This window comes from Paramormyrops kingsleyae, chromosome 6 (assembly GCF_048594095.1).
Source record: "Paramormyrops kingsleyae isolate MSU_618 chromosome 6, PKINGS_0.4, whole genome shotgun sequence".
Taxonomy (NCBI): Eukaryota; Metazoa; Chordata; class Actinopteri; order Osteoglossiformes; family Mormyridae; genus Paramormyrops; species Paramormyrops kingsleyae.
This window is the reverse complement of record NC_132802.1, coordinates 32886606-32909647: the sequence shown is the minus strand read 5'-3', so window position 1 is coordinate 32909647 and position 23042 is coordinate 32886606. Positions and strand designations below refer to the sequence as shown.

The window sequence follows — 23042 nt, the reverse complement described above, 5'->3', positions numbered from 1 at the left end:
CTTTCTCTCTCTCTCTGTCTCTCTCTTACTCACTCACTCACTCACACACACTCACACATACCTGGTGTGGAAATAAAAAAAATAAAAAAGAACCAAAAAAAAAGAAATCACACTGATCATAAAAAAATTAAAAGTTAAAAAAAGAAAGTTATGTTGAGATGAAAACTCTTGTTCATTACATTTTACTTCATAATTGCAACCGCATGTGTTGTATTCATTGTTGCAAAACTTGTTCTGTATATATATATATATAGTTCGTTTGTTATCGTGATCAAAACCACTGATCTGAAGCTCAATGCTGATGCTGTCATGTAAATAGTTTTCTAATCAGCAATAAATATAACAATTTCTGATCAACCCATATCAATTGCATGCTTAAAATAACATACCGGTTAAAGCCCCACCCATTTAAAGACAACCCGACCCACTTCCAGGTCAAACCCCGCCCACTTCCGGGTTAGGCCCCGCCCATTCCGAGTACAGATACAGATACAGATAATTCATATGGTTAACAGATACGGATACAGATACAGATAATGCTGTACTCGCTCATCCCTAGTTGTTACCCAGGAATTGCTTCTTTTTCTTTATTTGATCAGTTGGCAGAAGGCTTGTGTGATTTTGACAATGATATCAGTAATCGGTGATAGCAAACAATGACTAGATATCATTTATCCCAGTATTTTTAAAATAAAATATTGCACATTATTTTTTTAGACATTGCTTAGCCCTAGTTGCCAGTATCCTATATTGAATGTGACAGTTAGCCTGCTGACTAATATGTCCTCTGATTTTTGTGCTGAGGACCCCAATGAACGCCAGCTAGGCTGTCCAGGTCGTGCATGACTCAGAGCTCCTTTTGTTTGCATCCCCTGATGTGTGGTTTGTTCCAAACCGCTTGGAGTCTGATTCCACATTTAAGTAGCCAACATAGATCAGGTGGTTCTGTGGGCTGCCTGAAGGCCCAGTGCAGCCCTGTCTCACTGAATATGTGGGCTGAATATCTGATAGCAAAGCAATGGACCAAAGTCCACTTTGATGAGGCAATGTTATCTTTTGATAATTGTTTTGTTCAGCAGTTGAGTTAGTAACAAAAAAGGCTCTTACACAGCCAATAGCCAACCGCTTCCTTTTGCATATAATTTTAATTATTGTGTATTTTAGTATCTTAAATTAATCGGTCAACACTTTAATATGCTGGGAAAGTTTAGCTTTGTCACACAGATGTTTTCATACAGAAATATAACCAAAATTGTGGAAATTCATTTCGATAATCAGAATAAATACATATTAACATAGTTTAATATTTGGTTTCAGTGTAATTGTAATCTAATTATGATGTATGTGTCATTAGTGCTGTTGTTGAAAAACTGCCCTTTGCAGCAGGTGATTTTCAGGCCCTTTCTCGTGTGTGTGTGTGGACTTTTCAGAGACAAAAGTCATAAAGAGCTGTTCAAGTCCCAAGCAGTCAATCTTACAGTACATAAACAATATATAAGATGTATATAGTATTTATACACATACAAACACTTATATACACACTGTACAAATGCCGACTGCCTCTGACATCACCCTTCTGGACAGGCGCTCCTGACGGCTGTGACCTCTCCACACATCGAGATCCACGAGGGCACGATCCTGCTGACGGTGCGCACCTGTTACAACATCTACCTGGCCAGCCGGAACCTCATCAACCAGACCACGGCCAAGGCTACGCTCACGCAGATGCTGAACGTCATCTTCACCCGCATGGAGACGCAGGCGGTCAGTGTGCGCCTGGTCCAATTTGCCCTCACTCTGTGCGTCTGTGTCGTTAGAGGAGGTCTCACTGAAAGCCTCCCTGCTGGCTTTGCTAGATGCTGGAAGCCCGTGAGATGGAAATGGAGAGGGAGAGGCAAAGACTGCAGCAGAGCACCTCCCCTGCCACCTCTGCCACGCGCCTATCCGTGTCACCCTCGCCCACCGCCAGCTCTGCTGACCAAAGTGGTGTGTCCCCCTCCTCTGAGGGAAGCCCCTCCCTTAACGGCCGACTGGAGATGCACGTGGGTGAGGAGGAGGCAGCAGCGGAGAATCAGACATGTGCTGTCTCTGTGGGTCCAGGTGGGAGCAAAGTCTGTAGAGTCAATGCAGTGACGGTGGCCTAGGGAACACATAGGAACGAGGTTTCCATTTCATGTTATGTTAATGACGTTATCTATTAAGCAGCCAAAGTTCCGGCAGAGCCAGAGAAGGATCTGCAGAGGACCGGCCCAGCGGTGGAGGAGAAGCCGGGGGAATTGCATGAGGTGAATGATGCAGATCGACATCAGGATCGGAAGCAAGAACCAGGAGTGGAGGTGGAGGACAGCCCAGAAACCAAACCGGGTGAGCAGACCCGACTTCTGCCAGGAAAGAAATGCTGCATGTGAATTAATAAGGCAATGAATGAAAGTCAAGATAGTGAAGAAGAAGAATAATAGACAGGTAAGGTGTGAGATGCTTGTTGAAAACTGTAGCATTTCTGCAAGGCGACTGCGTTGGTTTTCAGAATCTGTTGTGAAATCTGCCTGGTGACCAGATTCAGTCTGTACACGTCTATTCAGGACGACGAGTCAAATATCAGATATTCGATTTCAAGGGCTCTTTGATTGGTTATTTCTTTGTTTCCCTGGAAGCAGAGACAGAGCTCCAGCCCCCTTCCCGGTGTGATCCGGCTGAAGTAGCAGGCGCTCCCAGTGGGAATGACAGCCAGCAGATGAATGGCGTCTCAGAAGACCACACCCACGTATCCTCCTCGGACATCCTGGTACGTAGCCTGGATTGCAGTCAGGTGGGGGCAGCTTACACCGTGGGCGTGTCCTCCTGCCAATGCCTGAATAATGAGGCCCAGCCTTACAGAACCATGACAGTATGAGGTCCAAGCACCGGTACAAGGTTATGAGCTCATCTCAGAGTGCTGTTGATATGTTCACAGTTGGTTATATTGTCAGTGCTGGAGTGCACAGGTACACTATTGACTTTTGAAGGTGTTCACCTCTCACATCTGATTTTTGTGTTTGGTGGAGAATTAGGCTGACAGCTGAGTTTTATATCAGTCATCAGTGGGAAACTATAAGCTAGGTACGGTAACTTGATTTTTACAGCTGTTTTTTGTGGAGATAACATGTCATAGAGGCTCTGAAATTGCAATCTTTGCTGTCAGTCTAGCGCATCCCTGGACATTAATGCTAAGGAGCCTGGCATTGGTGCCCTGACTGTAGTAGCAGAGGTCAGATTTCACAGTGGATGGGAATTTATTTATTTTGGAGTGAAACAGCAGTTTCATGTGTCACGCTTTCTGGCAGAATTTGTTTCCAGTAACCCATTGCTGCATGTTCCCCTCTTTCCCAGGATGTGGAGGCAGTGCCGGGTGTGCCCACTGTCATCCGCTTCTCCCATGTTCTGCAGAAGGACGCCTTCCTGGTGTTCCGTACCCTCTGCAAACTGTCCATGCGGCCGCTGGCCGACGGCCCCCCGGACCCCAAGTGAGTCTCACGCCCCCACCGAGGGTTTGGGTCAGTTATCTGATCAGTGAGGAACCCAGCATATGCAGTTTCACTCAAATGGTTACTTACATTTCATGTTTATGTATTTAGCAGACATTTTTGTCTAAAGTGACGTATAATGAGACAAACAGCATATTACAAACATATGTGCTAAGGAGTCAGCTAGGAATAAGTGCAGCTAGATTGAGCTTGCGAAGAATGCCCTGGTACAAGTGTAAGTAGTATTGGAGCAGGTGCTGCACAGCAACCTCTGGCAAAGAGCATAATAAGATGATTTGATGAGCAGCAGTGAGTTGCACCAGCTTAATGTAAATTTAATCATAAAGTTGGGTGTAAAGTATACCTTAAGTCTTACGTTGAAACTGGCTACTTTGAAACTAGCGCTGCGTTCGTCTGTTGCACCACTCCTATTTGTTACATCATAGTCAGTAGCTACTAAATAAAAATGTTGTCACACGGAATAACGTTTTCACCGTGGACAATGAATCGATTTCGCTGTATGATATTACCGGAACTAATTGGCTGTCCCACATGTTTGTTGAGTCTGGGTTATACATGGCTACCAGTTTTTCCCTGCATTTGTGAGATCTGTTTAAAAACACAGCTGCAATGAAACCCAGAATGTGCCACCATCAGCGGGGCGATGTAAAACGTGCGCTTGCTGGGTTTGGTTTAGGGCTGCAATGGATCACAAAACTCACGGTATGGCTCGATTAACGGTATTTAAGTCACAGATTGGATCACTTTTTGGATTAGCATCCATTTAATACTTAAAGAACTGAAAGAAAAGTCAAAGCAAGGAACTTTCACTTGCCTCTTTACATGAACAAAGACTGCTTTGTATGTATCTTTTCACTGCAACTCTGCATTGGACCGTAGTCCGTAGAGGACACACATCATTTTTTTTTTTTTGTTTTTTTTCTGTTTTGTTCCAAGATCACGTCTTATTTTCCTCATGATCTCTATAGTCAAAATTGTTTCCTCAAGGTCACAAAATGTCAACTCAGAAAAACAGAAGTTGTAATTAGACACACGACACGTGTCATGAGAAGGAGGGAAGCGGATTCCACTAAAAATTACATGACTATCAAGTTATTGCATTTTCCCATAAAATCTAAAATCCCCCATGTCCTATACTTAAGCGGGGTATTCTCTCTTATTGTGAGGAAATAGTTTTAAGTTTAAAATGTCACAGCGGCAATAAAACTTTCACACCAGCATGGTTAAACTTTGCAGTTAATCCGCGGTTCACATATGGGAGGATCCATACGGGTCAAACAGGGTCTGTTCACGTAAAACAAATAATGGCAGAGCAACGTATTTCTCTAGCCTGACAGCTAACATTTGCTCACTAGACTATGGTTAATGTATCAAGCCAGCAGCATTGTTTTATCAAGCCAGCAGCATTGATTTCTGTTAATCAACAGAAAAGTTATTATTATTAAAATAATCTCTGATAATGTTGTACTATTACATGTTAAAAACAAAAAAGGTTTCTTTGGTTGTTCACATGTGTGCCATTTTCACCATTTTTTTTATACGAGGGACCTTACACCTGATGTTAAGGTAGTGTAAAATTTACATTATAACATAGTGCTATGTTGAAATTATTTGCGTGGTGCAACCAATTATTTAAAGTAGTGCGTAAACTCAAATGTAGGGGCAATTGACGTCTATCATAGGCTAAGATCGAACTAGCGCTTAGCTGCTGCAACCCACTGTAGAAGTACAGCATAACATTCCAGGAAGGTAAAGAGGTATCCGATTAGTAGAGGAATTCATGGAACAGATGGGTATTTTTGGACACCTCTGATATTTAGTCAGTGTGATTGGCTGGTGGACGTCTATCTTGGTGGCCTGCTGGTGAAGCTCACATGCCCTCCCACCCCCCAACCAGGTCCCATGAGCTGCGCTCCAAGGTGGTGTCGCTCCAGCTGCTGCTGTCCGTGCTGCAGGCTGCTGGTCCCATCTTTCGCACGCACGACATGTTCGTCAATGCCATCAAACAGTATCTGTGCGTGGCGCTCTCCAAGAACGGCGTCTCCTCCGTCCCCGAGGTCTTCGAGCTATCGCTTGCCATCTTTCTCACGTTGCTGTCACACTTCAAGGTGCACCTGAAGATGCAGATCGAGGTATGGCCCTTGTGTTCCTCCTTGTACTTGTCATTGTGGGGCTGGGGGAGTGTCACACCAGACCGGCTGTCGTTAAATTAAGTTTCCAGTGAGAGCAGGGTATCAGTGTCATCCTTTCATTTTTGTGGCAGGTGTTCTTCAGGGAGATCTTTCTGACCATCTTAGAGACGTCATCCAGCTCTTTCGAACACAAGTGGATGGTGATTCAGACCCTCACTCGGATCTGTGCAGGTAATCAGGTGTCCAAGATGTACCTGCAGTTTACCCTAAGCAGATAGCAAGCCTAAATCCTATTCTTGGAAGCGGAGTCTGTCACAGGGTGCACGCACACACAGACAGGGCAAGAGATACCGGTGTGAGGAAAGTCGAGTATTCAAAGGAAACCCAATATGAACACAAGGAGAGCAAAGTCAGAGGGGAGGTGGGAATTAATCCCACACTGCTGGTGGTATGAGTGCTCCCTCCTTTAAGGTTGCTGAAATTCATTAATGCATTTCTCTATTCATAACTGTTCTATACAAATTACCTTAAGAACATAAGAAATTTGGCCACGAGTTCTAGTATTTAAACTAATACTGAAATAGCCATTTGGCTGAACAACATCCAGACCTGTTAGAATCTTTTATACCTGGATCATGTCCCCCCCTTAGTCTCCTTTGCTCAAGGCTAAACAGATTCAGATCAGCTAACATCTCCTCATGAGACATTCCTCTAAGACCAGGAATCATTCTTGTAGCCCTACGTTGCACCCTTTCCAAGGCAGAAATGTCCTTTTTAAGGTATGGTGACCAAACCTGCACACAATATTCAAGGTGAGGTCTTACCTTGCCACTAAAATTTGATCTGTAGTGGGTTCATAAGGCTTTCAGTTTTAGACCATAAAAGCATTTTGTGAATAGGGCTGGTAGATACCCATTAGAGCTCAGACTAATGCCACTTGTCTTCTGCTGTGTCCCTGGCTCTGCGGCTTGGCCAGACGCTCAGTGTGTTGTGGACATCTACGTCAACTATGACTGCGACCTCAATGCAGCCAACATTTTTGAGCGGCTGGTCAGTGACCTGTCCAAAATCGCCCAGGGCAGGAGTGGCCAAGAGCTGGGGATGACCCCACTGCAGGTGAAGCGTTGCTTCATTACATTTTTAATGCCTGATTTTATTTGATTGCTACTTTTGTGTTTTAGTAAAAGATATGATAACTAATCATTAATATGGTTTACTCTCCCACAGGAACTGAGCTTGCGCAAGAAGGGCCTTGAATGTCTGGTGTCCATCCTGAAGTGCATGGTAGAGTGGAGCAGAGATCTGTATGTTAACCCCAATCTACAGGCCAACCTTGGTGAGAAGGACTCCGTGTGCATTTGTGTGTCTCTTAGGCAGTGTTCTTGTATGGAGTTTCAGAAGACGCACTGTTAATCTTACCTTGGTTTCCATTAGAAATGTATCAACCAACTGTCGTATTGGTCGTTACAGCAACAATTTCGGCCATCGCCTGATGGTTAAAAGTGATCCGGTATTTACCAGTGATAATTCCCTTTGAAAAGGTGACCCATATTGTTTTGCACATGAGCGTACTGAACCGATAGAAAAATGTCTGCTGTGTAGAATTATTTTAATGTCGTTAGAAATACTTTTTGCAAACATTGCTCTGCTAAAATTTCATAATGAGGATCTACTAGTAATTTTAAAATGGCAAATTTGATTGCTCACCTTAAGGCGAGACAGTGCAGAATAATGAGTTTCTGAAAAAACAAATCCGTTCCAATAAAGAAGGCTGCAGTACTGCTGAATAACGGTAGTCTGTCAGTAATGCAAGAATTTGATAGCAAAAGAAAATTCAGTGCAGACAGTGCAAAATCAAAAGATATTACTTGGAAGATTACAGTTGATCAGACTTGATGATCAGCCCTTCTTTGTTATAATTAGACTCCTCTGCGACTGAGTTGGTGTTTTCTTACCAAAAAATACTTTTTTCATATTTTTGGAATGTCATTCATTTTAAAATTTATTTGGGCGGAGAGTCCCTTTAAACTTATTTAAGCAGAACCTCCCTAAGTTTTGGTATCTGTATAGGTGTCAGTTTTCAAAATAATCAGTTATTGGTATTGACCAGAAATTTCCTTATCAGTGCTTCACTGCCTTGCTTTGTCACGGTTGATTGTCCTTCATATGCATTTTTATGGCCCATCTACAGTTCTTGAGTCGCTTGTGTGCCTGTGTGTGCCTGTGTGTGCCTCGGTGTCGCAGGCCTGGAGCGCCCGCCAGAGGCAGAGGCCCTGGAGGGGAAGCTGCCCGATCATTTTGCCTCCCGCAGAGACAGCACCAGTTCCTTGGACTCTACGGTGTCGTCCGGGGTGCAGATCTCACAGATGGACCACCCTGAGCAGTATGAGGTCATCAAGCAACAAAAGGAGATCATTGAGCACGGCATTGAGCTGTAAGCCAACCAGCAGAACAACTGAATTATCAGTACATTTATGTTCCATTTGTACAGGTTAATAGGATTTTCACAGTCTTTTAGGGGTGTTAACGGTACGCAAAATTACAGTACAGACTTTGACTTTGGGTTCACCATTTGGTGCAATTTTGGTACAGCAGGGAAAAAAGCTTTGAAATTATTTATATTAACTGCAAAAACAAACACAATTAGGAACAGCTATAAATAAAAGGCACGGCATCTCTTGATTTTGTCTGAATAGGAAACCCAAAGAGACGCTTATTTGCGCATTATAGAAAACCATTATATAACATCATGACAATCGTTATGAACTAAATCCCGTTTTCTCTATTACCAAGTATAGCCACACATCCGTAGCGATAAACAAACACCCCTGTAGCCGTAATTATTTTTTTAACCCTGTCAGATTTTCCTGGCAAAAGCACCTCAAATGCCAGGGGGCGACTAACTTGCCGAAGCTGTTTTTGTCTTGATCCAGACGTACACATACTCGAATGACATCGTCTCGAATGAGTTGGCACATTGGATGTGTTTCATCATATCCGAATTCTGTATAACAGCTGACATAGTCTTGATTGTATGAACTGCACTCTCTTCAGTGCTGGTGTAATTTATTGGAAAACCAAAATATTTCCAAACTGCCGATTATGACTGACTGACTGACCAGTATTAGCCATAACTAACTCCCATGTTTTTTTTGTGTTGAACATCTATATGTGAAATCCCTGCATCAACAGTTAAGCATTTAACTAAAAAGTTTAGTGGTTGCAGGAATAGTTATTCAAACTGTATCTTCATTAAATGATTAAGTGTGTGGTGGTTTCTTAATTTAACTGTATATATTTGGCTGTTCCACAGGGCAGCCTTGATAAGCTCATCCCCATTTACATTTCTCGTGCTGCCAGGTTCAACAAAAAACCAAAGCGAGGCATCCAGTACCTGCAGGAGCAGGGCATGCTGGGAGATTCGGCGGAGGACATTGCTCAATTCCTTCACCAAGAGGAGCGGCTCGACACGGTAAGAGACCTCAGTGTATCTGCAGTTCCCTCTTTCTCTTCAGCATGCATCTCAGAACTAGGTTGAGAGTGGGGAGATTTTATGCATTCTGTTTCCATTCTTGATATAATTTTTGCCATCTTAGAGGAGGAACTTCATTCCATGGTGTTAGTTCCAACTAGTTTATGGCCCAAAATTTTGCTGTATCGGCTTCACCAATAGAGTTAAACTTGAAACCATTAGGTCGTCAGCCACGGTTTAATCCCAGTAGCATCATGTCTCTCCCAGTAACACTACCCTTGGGTTAATCTCTTCTGACCCCGGCAGACCCAGGTGGGTGAGTTCCTAGGAGAAAATGCACGCTTCAACAAGGAGGTGATGTATTGCTATGTGGACCAGCTAGACTTCTGTGGGCGGGACTTTGTGTGCGCCCTGCGTGCCTTTCTGGAGGGATTTCGGCTCCCGGGCGAGGCCCAAAAGATCGACAGGCTAATGGAGAAGTTTGCTGCCAGATACCTTGAGTGTAACCAGGGGTGAGGGCCGCAGTGTGTGTGCGTAGAAGCCGTGTGCGGCCAGGTGTGAGGTGTGCGTGGGAGCTGATCCCAGCCTGGTGTGCTCCTCCCATCGCAGGCAGACGCTCTTCGCCAGTGCTGACACGGCCTATGTACTGGCCTACTCCATCATCATGCTGACCACTGACCTGCACAGCGCCCAGGTTTGCATTCTCTCCTCTATCATCTGCCTGGCTTATTTCAGTAACGGAAATAGGTACCAGATTCATGAATAAATACACCGTAATTGGAGCGGGCCAAATTTTGGGGGGGAGGTAAAGTCATTGTTGGGGACCTACCTACAGCATGCAATGTTGCTATAACAACCAGAAAAATAGTTTTAGGGCCCCCTCCAGCTCACGGCCCTGAGTCGCAGCCCAGGTTAGCTCATGCATATGTCCAGCATTACCGAGATTAAGCAGAAGAACATTAACCCTTTCAACAAGTCTTTTTCACTCGTTTCACTGTTGCACTTTTTCCAAATTACTGGACTCCCCTCCGCCCATCACCTTGCACCTTTTTTCAAACCCACCCGTATGCAGGTCAAGAACAAGATGACAAAGGAGCAGTACATCAAGATGAATCGCGGTATCAACGACAGCAAGGACCTCCCTGAGGAGTACCTGTCAGCCATCTATGATGAGATTGCTGGCAAGAAGATTGCCATGAAGGAGAGCAAGGAGTACACCATCACTCCCAAGTCCAGCAAGCAGAGTGAGTGGGGGTTTAAGCAACTCCAAAAAAAAATCTGTAGCTACTGACAGACCTGCTTTGGCTGTTAGGTGTGTTCTCATTCTCAGTCTGTGAACGTTTCCCTGACCTGTGGTGCCAATCCCTAGGGCATTGGGTTCTTGGTTGTTGTCTAGAGCTGTGTACAGGACCTTTTTTAAGGTCCCCCCCCCCCCAACATTTTAACCGCACCTATCCCCCAATTACACAGCAAATTCTTTTAATGATGAAGTACTTGCGCACCAGTCTGCCATATGTTGTTTTTGAAGGTGTTTGTCAGTATGGTCATTTTCAGTCACTAAAGAAGGTATCGTGGAATTTTTATAATTTTTAATGGAAACAATAATGCATTGAATCAAACAATGCATTATTGTTTCCATTAAAAAACATTTGCGCAATTTCAAATTCAAGTTTTAAATGACTCAAAGTAGGTCTGCAGACTTGAATTGCATTTTAAATAAACTGAAAATAACCAATAGGCTGATCCAAAGAAGAATATGATGGAGAAATAAACAATTTACAACATGGTTTAATGCATCTTATCGGATTCTGCTTCCCTTACAGGCGTGGCCAGCGAGAAGCAGAGGCGGCTCCTCTACAACATGGAGATGGAGCAGATGGCCAAGACGGCCAAGGCGCTGATGGAGGCAGTCAGCCACGCTCAGGCGCCCTTCTTCAGTGCCACGCATCTGGAGCACGTGAGGCCCATGTTCAAGGTAGGGAACACCACTCATTCCCCCTGTGACCCTATAGAATCCGCCCGCTAAAGGGGCGAGCTGCATGCCAGCTGGACAGACGCCCTTGGCAGCAGCCACTTCCCGCAGTCCAAATGCCTACGTCTGCTACCTGCATCGAAGTCACTCTGGCAACCAGCTGCCAGGGGCAAGGAGCTAACAGTGACTCCCATGCCCTTTCCCTCTGCATTCCAGTTGGCCTGGACGCCCCTGCTGGCAGCCTTCAGCGTGGGCCTGCAGGACTGTGACGACCAGGAGGTGGCATCACTGTGTCTAGAAGGCATCCGCTGTGCCATCAGGATCGCGTGCATCTTTGGCATGCAGGTCAGCCCCCAACTTTCTTAGTTCGTGCCAGCTCTCATGTACAGTAAGCGTGTGCTCACCGGGGCCATCGGCTGGTGTGCGTGCTCCACAGCTGGAGAGGGACGCATACGTCCAGGCCCTTGCCCGCTTCACTCTGCTGACCGCCAGCTCCAGCATCACTGAGATGAAGCAGAAGAACATCGACACCATCAAGACCCTCATCACCGTTGCTCACACGGATGGCAACTACCTAGGGAACTCATGGCACGAGGTGTGGTGACCGTTAGAAAGTGAATGTTTAGCATCCCTAACCCAGTGCATCAACATTATATTTATGTTATTGGAAATGCATTGTGAGCAAGTGTTAGAACAGTTTCACTTTTTTGTACGTTTCCTTCTGCCCTTCACAGATCCTGCGATGCATCAGCCAGCTGGAACTGGCCCAGTTGATCGGCACGGGGGTGAAGACCCGCTATATCTCGAGTATGGTGCGAGACAGGGAGGGCAGCATCAAGGGCTTTCCAGTCGGAGGGGATGAGTTCATGCCTCTCAGCTTCGGTAGGTCCTGCAATACCACAGATACCAGCACAAAATGTCTTCAAAAGAGAGGATCAAGTGAAAGGCTTGCCATGAGCTCCCATTGTAGTCGTAATGTGCAGGTAGACCCAATCGGATTGCCGTGCCTGGAAAAGGAGTGTGTGTGTGTGTGTGTTTGTGTTTGTGTGTTTGTTTGTTTGTTTGTTTCAGAGATTCTAGTTCAGTCCATTTTTAAATAGGAACCTTCCTGCTGTAATAGTTTTGCCCCAGCACACATCAGTGCGATGGTGATATAACGGATATTCAAAAACAAATGACCATTTAAGCATTGCATATGAACTCCAAGTGACTCCAAGCATTAGCACATGGAGTATGTGGTGCTGAGTCTGCATGTTTGCTGCTGCTGCTGCAGGGACGTTGGTGGGGGGCCAGGACAGGAGGCAGATGGCCCACATCCAGGAGTCCGTTGGGGAGACAAGCTCCCAGAGCGTCGTGGTGGCTGTGGACAGGTTGGGCAGCCTTGACATGGCTGGATGATAATCCATTGAGGCAGATGCATAATCCTTGTACATCACACCTGCGTGAGCTGATACCTGTTATTTAATCATCTGTTTACTGGCCATAGGATGTGTAAATTTATGTTCTTCCCTTGTCGCTCCCTCCATACTAGAGATCTCCCCGCATTCCTGAAATCTTCCGACCTTTGTCCCGGATTTTGTTTTTCAGGATCTTCACTGGCTCTACTCGGCTAGATGGGAACGCAGTGGGTGAGTGTCCACGCTGGACTTTGACTCTGAGTGAATCTGGTCCATCCCTTTCTCTAGCCTGTGGCTTTAATGGCATATTCCTCTCATGTCAGTGGACTTCGTGCGCTGGCTTTGTGCCGTGTCCATGGATGAACTGGCGTCCCCGCACCAGCCGCGCATGTTCAGCCTACAGAAGATAGTGGAGATCTCCTACTACAACATGAACCGCATCCGCCTGCAGTGGTCCCGCATCTGGCAGGTCATTGGAGACCATTTCAACAAGGTGCGCGAGAGAGCAAGCGTGCCATATGTCTGCTACTATGCAGACCGTTACCCAGGCTGACATGTTAGACGTTGTATTACATGTTTTTGATCCAGTTGTTCATCTGAGGGGTCTTTTTCTCTTTGGGGATATTTGTTGGGGTGTTCCTCAGGTGACCTAAAAGTCTTGGTCCTTATCACCTGTGCACTCAGATGCCCTGTTTATGCCCCAACGACACACATCATCATAGCATATGATAAACATACAGAGTTGACCCCCAATACAGAGTCCTATTTATGGTGCATCTATGTTTGTGTGGCCTCTGACAGGTGGGCTGTAACCCCAATGAGGATGTAGCCATCTTTGCAGTAGACTCTTTGCGACAGTTGTCCATGAAATTCCTGGAAAAGGGAGAGCTGGCCAACTTTCGCTTCCAGAAGGACTTCCTGCGGCCTTTTGAACACATCATGAAGAAAAACAGGTGGCGAGAGGAACCCCAAGTGACCTAAAAATGGCTCATGACACTCTGTCAATGAGAAATGACCAGCACTTTATTTCTCTCACCTTTTGAGGAGCATAAACCTTGAACCTGTGTGCAGGTCACCCACCATCCGAGACATGGTGATCCGCTGTGTGGCCCAGATGGTGAACTCTCAAGCTGCAAACATCCGCTCGGGCTGGAAGAACATCTTCTCGGTGTTCCACCAGGCCGCGTCGGATCATGACGAGACCATCGTGGAGCTCGCCTTCCAAACCACCGGGCACATTGTCAGTGAGTTGAATCCTTCTGTGATTTGACTCTCACAACAAGGCTCTGTAGGTTGCTGATGTCTTTGTTGAAGCACTACCTACCGTATTTTCCGCACTATAACGCGCACTGCATTATAAGGCGCACCGTCAATCAGTGGTCTATTTTCAAACTTTTTCCACATACAAGGCGCACCGGACTTTAAGGCGCTTTAAGCAAAACAAAAGTCAGATAAGCCAGTCAACGAAAATTTATTTTACATCACGTGTTCACAATGACTGTCAACATTGTTCAAACGTTTATGAGCGTCTTCACTACTCTTTAACACATAAAAAAACAAGAGTCTTATACCGCTAAATCAAAAGTCAGCCTATTAACAATAACTCAAAATTGAACACTTATAATACGGTCCTATACCGCTAAATGAAAAGTCAGCGTATTCATAATAACTCTTGAAATTAATTTATAACACGTGAAGCACTACACAATACACTCACTTTTCAATAATAAAACATTCAAATCGCTTCGAGTTCAGTATGCACAACAGAAATTAATCCATGTTTAAAGCGCACTGGATTATAAGGCGCACTGTTATTTTTAAGAAAATCAAAGACTTTTTAGTGCGCCTTATAGTGCGGAAAATACGGTACACAGCGATCAGAGCACTCTGGCGTTTAACTGGTTTCTAATTTGTAAGTGGCTGTAAAGGTCTTAATTCAGCCTCCCTGCCCTCCTTCACAGCACACACCTTCCAGCAGCACTTCGCCGCCGCCATCGACTCCTTCCAGGATGCGGTCAAGTGCCTGTCCGAATTTGTGTGCAATGCCGCCTTCCCAGACACAAGCATGGAGGCCATCCGGCTCATCCGCCACTGCGCCAAATATGTATCTGAAAGGCCGCAGGTCAGCACCACACTCACTCTCTCCCCCTGATGTACAGGTTGCTTGGCAATGTAGTTATTCTTGGGCTAGCGGCATGTGGTACGAAACTGCTGGGTGATGGCAGCATCCACATGCCTCCAGATCATGAGTGTACACGTCATACAGTGTTTATCAGTGTGTAATACGGTAATTTTTTTTCGGTATGATTCATCATATCATTCATATTTGCCTTTTATTTCCAATTTATTCCTTGGAATGTAACCCCATCATAAACTGAGAAGGGGCTGTACACACTTGCTTGTTTTGCTATTAACAATAGTCACAAAAAACATGGATTACTGGCAAAATCACAACCGTTTTATTAAAGTATTCAGAAGTATTTTGAATATGTGTACTCTTCCAAGTCAATGTAAGGATTTTCTGAAAAATAGTTAACACCATTTTGACAGGCTGCCAGCCAAGAGTTGTCTTAAATTCTTGTTTGGTTAAGTAAATCTATGAAAGGAGGAGACTTGATTTTTCAGCTGTCTGTCAGTCTATCATGGTTAGGTACCAGCAGAATGATTCAGCTGCTTATTTGATTTGCCTTTGGATCCGAGTTTTGGTTGCAGAGATTGTCACCTGCTAAAAACTCTGTTGGATACGTTCCATTTGCCAAAGAAGTAGCAATACCATGGACCCGTATCAAAAAGCAAGATTTTTTGCTTAGCCGGACAACTTGTCGGATTTAAGGTACCTCAGTTTAATTGGCCTTTTTCTTCATTCATTTACAATTACTAGTAGTAGTACAGCCCGAACTACCTTAAATCCGACAAATAATCTGACTAATCATGAAATCCAGTTCTAGCCTGGTTTGTTAGCAATATCAGTTGGTAACACATTACGCGCGGTGCTTTACGCATAAAACTCCGTAGCAACACGTTTACAGATAAACGGTATTGTGTGCACGACCAATTTAATGAGCCACAAATGAGAAGTAATTTTTAAATAGTATAAAACTACAACTTTCACTTCTGTTGATAAAGGGCGCAGCCATCTTGGATTCTAAACTCGGGATCCTCTGTGCTGCTCCAAGATTTCTCGGTCGTCCCTTCCAGCTTCAAAACTCTGAATCTAACTCGGAAACCAAGTTCCGAGGGCAAATGGAACACACCATTAGTCTACCAGTTGATACCCATGTTGCTGTTAAATTCCTCTTGCAACCAGTAGAGGGCACACCTTCCTTCAGCCTAGTGGGGAGTGAAGCCGTGAATGAAGAAGAGCTTGTCTGTTCTGCATGGAGATGAAGCAGTCTGCTGTGTGGTCTCTAATGCCGGGTGTTACTTTGACCCCATGCCTCAGGTCCTTCAGGAGTACACCAGCGATGACATGAACGTGGCCCCCGGGGACCGGGTGTGGGTTCGAGGCTGGTTTCCCATACTCTTTGAACTCTCATGCATCATCAACCGCTGCAAGCTGGACGTGCGTACCAGGTGGGACCCAAACAGTGATGCTAAGCAACCTGATAAAACACATTAAAGATACTGTACTGTATCCATCTATGAGCCTTCATGATGTATATCTCAAGAACTTTATCAAGATGTTTGTAACCAGAGCGCACACAAACACTGATTTATTTATTAAGTGTACCACTTTTATCTAAGACCTGATCGCTCAGGCACATTCTCTAAGTGGCATGACTACAGCCAGATGTTTTGTATTGCTGCTAGGCCTTGCTTTGAGGAACCTCTAACCATTCCTGCTAACAGACATGCTTCAGCAGCTCTGGATTTCCAAGCAGGAGCGGCTTGCTCCAGTCTCACTTCTATGTTTATTGGGCTAAGATCTAGGTCGGGGGTGTCAAACTCCAGTCCTGGGGGGGCCGGAGCCCTGGACATTTTTGGGTTTCCCCTCATTTAACACACCTGATTCATCTCCTTGTGCTAATTACCACACAGCTCTTGAGCTGAATCTTTTGTGGTGGAACAAGGAAAGAACTAAGCTACACAGGGCTCCGGCCCTCCAGGACTGGAGTTTGATACTCCTAATATAGGTGAAAATCACCCACCCATATCATGAAAGAACTGACACCATATTTTATTTCAGTGTTTTACATTCCTTGTGGTTTTTCGGTAAATGAAGCTTGATTTTGAATGAGTGACTCTGCTGTGATGTCTCTCTGTGTCCCTGACCTGTGTCCTGTGCCTGATTCTTCCATGCAGGGGCCTGACAGTGATGTTTGAGATCATGAAGAGCTATGGTCACACCTTCGAGAAGCACTGGTGGCACGACCTCTTCCGCGTCATCTTCCGCATCTTCGACAACATGAAGCTCCCAGAGCAGCAGACGGAGGTGGGTGTGGCATGTTGGTGGGTGTGGCATGTTGGTGGGTGTGGCATGTTGGTGGGTGTGGCATGTTGGTGGGTGTGGCATGTTGGTGGGTGTGGCAGGACCGCGCAGGGCAGCTCTCCGAGCCCAAGGAGGTCTGATGGCCTGTGATGTTCTGGTGTCTCTCAACAGAAAATGGAGTGGATGACCACGACATGCAACCACGCGCTGTATGCCGTCTGTGACGTGTTCACACAGTTCTACGAGCCACTCAGTGAGGTGCTTTTGGTGGACATATTTAACCAGCTGCAGTGGTGTGTCCAGCAAGGTGAGTCCAACACAGCTCTTCTCCCTATGTAGTATTTAAAAACTAATTTGATTACGGGCACTTTTCCACCGCACCAGATATTGTACTTTTGGTACGGTACTTTCCCTTTTCCATTGACTTACTTTAGGTTCCAGTACCTAAAATACCAAACCAGCTGGGGTATTTCTTTGGTACTTCGGTGCTCTGGGGTGGGAATGCAAAAGCTTTCTGTTGATTTGGTTTTGCAAATAGCCTGCCTCTGAAACACAATACAACCGTCTTGAAAAAAGTTGCAAACTTAGAAAGCATTGATAAACAGAAAAAAGTAATAATGGATGTGTGGACAAATGAAGAGACCCAAGCTTAAACTGTGATCTGGTCAGAAGAACAGATACAACAAGATCAGGAAGGCATGATAAGAAATAAAGCATTTTGTATAATATATTAGAACAGAATGGTACTCTGTTGTAATAAATATTGAGGTATTTATAAAGTAAAACAGGAGTTCAACAAACTTCTCACAAACCCTTCTAGAGTGATTTAAACAACAAGGATGAGAATGATTATGATTGCCTCAAAAAATGCATGCAACGCTCATGTGAAAGCAGCAGAGGTAAACTGTTTTTTAAACACATATTCTAATCTTGAAACAGAATAATCATTAAAATTGCTAAGTTTTTTTTTCTTCTTATGACAGTAAAAATGGCAAAGTGAAACTTAAACCCCCTGTGCTGTAATGTAGTGTAATGAAAAGGCTTGATCTGACTAGCGATGTAAGAATTGCAGGTATATGGCTGCACATAACATACCACACATCGTCTAACCGTATAATATAGTACAGTAAATTTTCAAATTCAGTACATAAATACCCAGCCTCTTCTTTGTCATGTTATTCAGCACTGGTTCCAGTTTTAACGCCAGTGGAAAACCAACACCTTTGTTAAAGTACTAAAAGTATGGTGCGTGGTGCGGTGGAAAAGCACCCTAAAATACAGTATATGACTGTTCATATGGTTCTTGGAATGTTGATATGGAAGCTGTTAATGGCAAACTTATAGAAACTGCTCTCTGATGTGACCTACGGTCAGCAGTGGAGAGCAATATGAGCAGAGTGTCCATGTGGAAAGAGACTGGTGTCACCCTGCGGTGGAGGGGAACGCGTCTCACCATGACTGTGCGGTTGGTCTAGATAACGAGCAGTTGGCGCGGTCGGGGACAAATTGTCTGGAGAACCTAGTGATCCTGAACGGGGAGAAGTTCAGCCCAGAGGTGTGGGACGTCACTTGCGCCTGCATGCTGGAGATCTTCCAGTCCACCAGCCCCCATGCGTGAGCACACTGCCCCCTGCTGGGCTGCCCTTTCACCATGATTTTGACACCTCTTTAAATCAAAATAAACATTTATTAAACTTGTATTCATCTTGAAACTTACTCAGCATGTAACGGTGTGTTACTGTTCTTTAATGCTTTAATGTACCGTTGGCATTCCTTGGGCTTTTAATGACATGCTCTCAGTGTAAAAGAATGCACATCTTTAAATGGCTGAGCTCATGTATAGCTTTACTCTCCTTCAGACTTCTGACATGGCGGCCCGCAGGTGAGGAAGAAGAAGTCGGGGACTATAAACACATGGTAAGGTTGCACCCCACTGCAGAGGAGCGACAACGTGTCTATTGCCACAGTCCCCGTAGATCAGCATAGCAGTAGACTCCGTCTGTGTAAATGCTTCTCATCAGCATCAGAGCCAAACATGCTGGTGTGGCTTTAATCACATTTGCGCAGCTGGATGCAGCATGAAAGCCCTTCGGACTGAGCGCACCTTTCCAGGGACGCCCGCTCCCTAACCTCCGTGGTTGCTTCTTCTCCCATGCGCAGGATGTGGAGCTGGACTCACAATCTCAGAGCAGCTACGAGCGGACCCTATCTGAGCGCGCCCACAGTCAGATGTCCACCGCCAGCGACGATACCTGGAAGGGGAGATCCCAAGCCAGTCAGTTGTGCTCCTCATATTCCTATTGCTCCCTCCCTTGACCGTCCCATGATTTAGATCGAGGGTTAGGGTTATGGTTGCTGTGGAGTTCTGTCCCAGAATGCCCTGTTTGTACAAATACTAATTATTATTATTAGTATTATTAATTCTGATAGGTCTCAGTTTCCTTCCATCTCACTAAGTGTTTCTAATACTGTGTTTCTCTTATATGCTGGTTTGGTTAACACAAAATGAAATGTGTCCCTTTGTCAGAAATGTCAGACCAGAAGCTATTCTCCTGCCTCCTGATCAAGTGTGTGGTGCAGCTGGAGCTAATCCAGACCATCGACAACATTGTCTTCTATCCTGCCACGAGCAAGAAGGAGGACGCGGAGAACATGGCGGCCGCCCAGGTCCGTACCCGCCATTGCTGGCCCACTGCAACTCGCGCGCACACACACACACACACACACACACACACACACACACACACACACACACACACACACACACACACACACACACACACACACACACACACACACACACACACACACACACACACACACTGCAGTTTAACACGAGGGATTAATCCACATGCAGACATACCAAGAGATTAATATCAAGAGTGCTAGTCTCTAGTTATGCTGTCGGTGGTTGTTTTTCCTTTTAACTGGTCACACCAGTCTGCTGGCTCACTGCCAGTGCTGCATGCACGAACTCACTGTGTCCATCCCTCAGCTTCGGTCCCTGATGCAATGTCATCCCATTTTAGAGTGACCATTTAGTCCATGTCCAGGGGAACACTATGAGCTAGGATAGGGTTTGTAAACTACCATTTCAATTAAACAGATCTGGATTTCACTTTAACACTTGAGACACATGATTAAAGGAGACTGACCAGCATGGAGAAAGAACTCAGAGCTAATGTGAAACAGCTGCATGAATCTTTCAACTAAGGAAACAAATCAGTAAAAGCACAAAAGGAATTTAACTATTTAACCAAGGACAAGAGCCATTCAGTTATAAAGTAGTTTGTAAAACCTGAGGTAGCTCAGTGTCCCCCCCTGACATGGATTAGCAGGACCCTGTCCCAACTTCTTTCTTCCAGAGGGACGTGCTGGATGAGGAGGCAGAGCCAAGCAGCACAGAGGATAAGGGCATGTACCGCCAGCTGTCACCCCAGCACCTCTTCAAGCTGCTGGACTGCCTTCTAGAATCACACACCTTTGCCCAAAGCTTCAATTCAAACAATGAGCAGAGGACGGCACTTTGGAGGGCAGGCATGTTTGGGGAGGAGGGTGTCATGGCGCCTTCATCAGCCTTGGTTTTTATTGTCACTGTTAAAGTTGCATTTCAGGTGTTCACCTCTTGACCTGTTTTTGATAGCTTTGATCAGATAATAAAACAACACAAGAACAGGTAACAGTGTAAAAGAAATAATGGTACAAAACAGATTGGGTCAGTGAGATAAGCTGATGAACATGGTACTCGTCAAGAAGATGTGGAAAGTTAATCTGCTGACCTAGACTCAATATCCAACCAGTTGTGAGAGCCATTGGGTTTGCACAAAGCCCACTCAACAGTCTTGGGATTGCTGAGGCCCAGGGGGCCAGTAACATGGTTTTGGCTGCTCTACAAAAGCTGTTCTGCTCCCTGGTCCTGGGTGCAGAGCAGTGTGACCTGTGACTGCTCGTGTTCCCATTTCTCCCAGGCTTCAAGGGGAAGTCAAAGCCCAACCTGCTGAAGCAGGAGACCAGCAGTCTGGCCTGCAGCCTGCGCATCCTCTTCTGCATGTATTCAGACCCGCATCTCCGCGACGCCTGGCCAGATATTCGGACCCGGTTACTGCTGTGAGTGTGGCCACTCGCCGAAGTATTGATACGACTGGGGCTCTGGGTAGCGTTCACTCACTACATATATGCTTTTCTGTTCAGCCACAACACTGTGAAGCAGGTGAGCAGCATTGTCCATAATCAGCAGGAGTCTGGACAGAATCCTCCTTTCCGTTTAGTGTTTTTTTTTGTAGAACTCCCCATTCACGGCATCAGATGGATTGTTAACTAATGAAACCGTAATTAACTGTCAGTAATCTGGTGATTAGATGGACCTGCTCAGTACTGAATCCACTGTCGTTGCATGTCTTAACAGAAGTGTGGTGAATGTGTGTGGAGGTGGTTGTAGGTGTGTCAGGGATGTTGTATGCAGAGCTTGCTGGTGATCAATCGCCTTCCCCTGGCAGTGTGTGCAGCGAGGCTCTGGCCTACTTCATCACCCTGACGTCTGAGAGCCATCGCGAGGCCTGGACCAGCTTGCTGCTCCTGCTGCTCACCAGGACTCTCAAACTCCCAGATGACAAGGTACCACCAGCGCCCCCTTGAGGAGACACCTGCTTGCCTGGCAAGACAGCACTGGTCATAAATGATGCCCTCTAAATTTATCATAGGTCTCATTTTATGTGGCACTGAATTCATTTTTTATTCTTGGCTAATGTTTAGCTGACTCATTCTTCCAGTGCAGCTTGAGTTAATTTGTAATTTATCCATTGAAACATTTTTATAGTCTTAGCACTTTAACTTAAGGATGTAGCAGCAAGATCTAACCAATATGCTTATGTTTGGTGTCCCTGAACAATGAGCAACATTCTGTTAGAAAAAAACAATTATTGAAAGATAAAATGTATATTTTTGTGTCCTGTATTTTCCACTTCAGTTCCACATCTCAGTATGAAATTCCAGATGTGTTAAAATAACATAACATTTTTTACATTTTTAATAAGTTTTAACTCCCTTAGGCTGAGTTACCATTTAACTGACCCTTTAAAAAAGGTTTTTAGTAAAGACAAGCCTGAGGCTTTTTTGGATTTTTTTTGGCGAAAGCTAATCTTAGGTATCTCCTTTAGACTGAGCATTTTATAGTTATTTATGAAGTTTTTATCTTTTTGATTCTTCTCTTTGTTTTAATGCCTATTTACTCTCACCACGAATATACCCATTAGGGATGCTCATTTCGATTAATTTTCCCAACCGACAACCGCCGTTCGTTAACCGAACATTAACCGTTAACTGATTAGATTAGAATATTAAATTCCTCTGGGGTCGGCGGTCCCGCCGGCGGGATCTGACAGAAATTTCGCCAAACCATTTAAATAACTCTGCGAGGTTTTATCATATACACATTTAAAAAACACCCTCAGAAACCTTGGACGGTCTACTTTTCAAATATATATATATATATATATATATATAGGTAGAAACTAAATATATTTTTATAGCTTCGTGATACGAATAGAAAGAACAAGAGTGACTGACTTAAGCGTCTGCGTCTCGAAGCAGCTCTGATCGCCTTCCCACTTGCAAATTGCGCTATTCGCATGATAACAACATGATAATCCGACAGTTAGTATTGGATAAAGAAATATGTGAATACGCCCATTGTAACCGAAATAAAACAAGAGCACATGTCTGGGTAGTGTTTACACCGATCGGCTACAATATAGCACACGGATACGTCTCTGCCGCTGAAGCTTTGCGCCAATGTTTCCATTTTCAGTAGCAAAGCTTGTACCTGTGTTCATGGCTCAGTGGGCTAAGCCACGTGTGCCTGTAATCACAGTCGCCGATTCAAACCCAGTGTATTTAGAACGTGAAAAGCGATCTTCAGCTGAGATGCCACAAAACTTCATACTACTACTAATAATTAAAATATATATAAAAACATTTTAAACCGTTTAACTGATTACCGGTTAACGGTTAAACGGTCAAAAGGAGCATCCCATATACCCATAGTTGCTGGCATGGGAGTAAGAATCAACAAAATTGATCTTACAACTACAAGTATAGTGTAGATGAAAATTCAGGTT

The 23042-nt window shown here is 44.8% G+C and overlaps 1 protein-coding gene across 5 annotated transcripts in view; it reads left to right on the top strand.

Moving 5' to 3' along the window:
• Positions 1-23042, top strand: part of arfgef2 (ADP-ribosylation factor guanine nucleotide-exchange factor 2 (brefeldin A-inhibited)) — a 35451-nt gene that overhangs the window by 6225 nt on the left and 6184 nt on the right. For 3 of the 5 annotated variants that reach the window (XR_011991987.1, XM_023795175.2, XM_023795171.2), the window contains exons 5-38: positions 1585-1764; positions 1857-2100; positions 2203-2364; positions 2655-2785; positions 3370-3503; positions 5422-5656; positions 5788-5887; positions 6633-6772; positions 6884-6992; positions 7901-8090; positions 9017-9128; positions 9435-9640; positions 9738-9822; positions 10201-10372; positions 10952-11103; positions 11317-11445; positions 11537-11695; positions 11835-11982; positions 12374-12470; positions 12688-12728; positions 12821-12990; positions 13299-13450; positions 13569-13741; positions 14459-14619; positions 15940-16070; positions 16800-16929; positions 17098-17233; positions 18402-18540; positions 18786-18843; positions 19087-19201; positions 19454-19593; positions 20292-20463; positions 20895-21033; positions 21423-21540. Coding sequence is in view for 4 of the 5 variants with exons in the window: in XM_023795175.2 (XP_023650943.1) it covers positions 1585-1764; positions 1857-2100; positions 2203-2364; positions 2655-2785; positions 3370-3503; positions 5422-5656; positions 5788-5887; positions 6633-6772; positions 6884-6992; positions 7901-8090; positions 9017-9128; positions 9435-9640; positions 9738-9822; positions 10201-10372; positions 10952-11103; positions 11317-11445; positions 11537-11695; positions 11835-11982; positions 12374-12470; positions 12688-12728; positions 12821-12990; positions 13299-13450; positions 13569-13741; positions 14459-14619; positions 15940-16070; positions 16800-16929; positions 17098-17233; positions 18402-18540; positions 18786-18843; positions 19087-19201; positions 19454-19593; positions 20292-20463; positions 20895-21033; positions 21423-21540 (4860 nt within the window). In the remaining variant the exon portion in view is untranslated. The remainder of the gene's footprint in view (positions 1-1584; positions 1765-1856; positions 2101-2202; positions 2365-2654; positions 2786-3369; positions 3504-5421; positions 5657-5787; positions 5888-6632; positions 6773-6883; positions 6993-7900; positions 8091-9016; positions 9129-9434; positions 9641-9737; positions 9823-10200; positions 10373-10951; positions 11104-11316; positions 11446-11536; positions 11696-11834; positions 11983-12373; positions 12471-12687; positions 12729-12820; positions 12991-13298; positions 13451-13568; positions 13742-14458; positions 14620-15939; positions 16071-16799; positions 16930-17097; positions 17234-18401; positions 18541-18785; positions 18844-19086; positions 19202-19453; positions 19594-20291; positions 20464-20894; positions 21034-21422; positions 21541-23042) is intronic. The other 2 variants (XM_023795174.2, XM_023795172.2) reach the window with 2 other exon arrangements.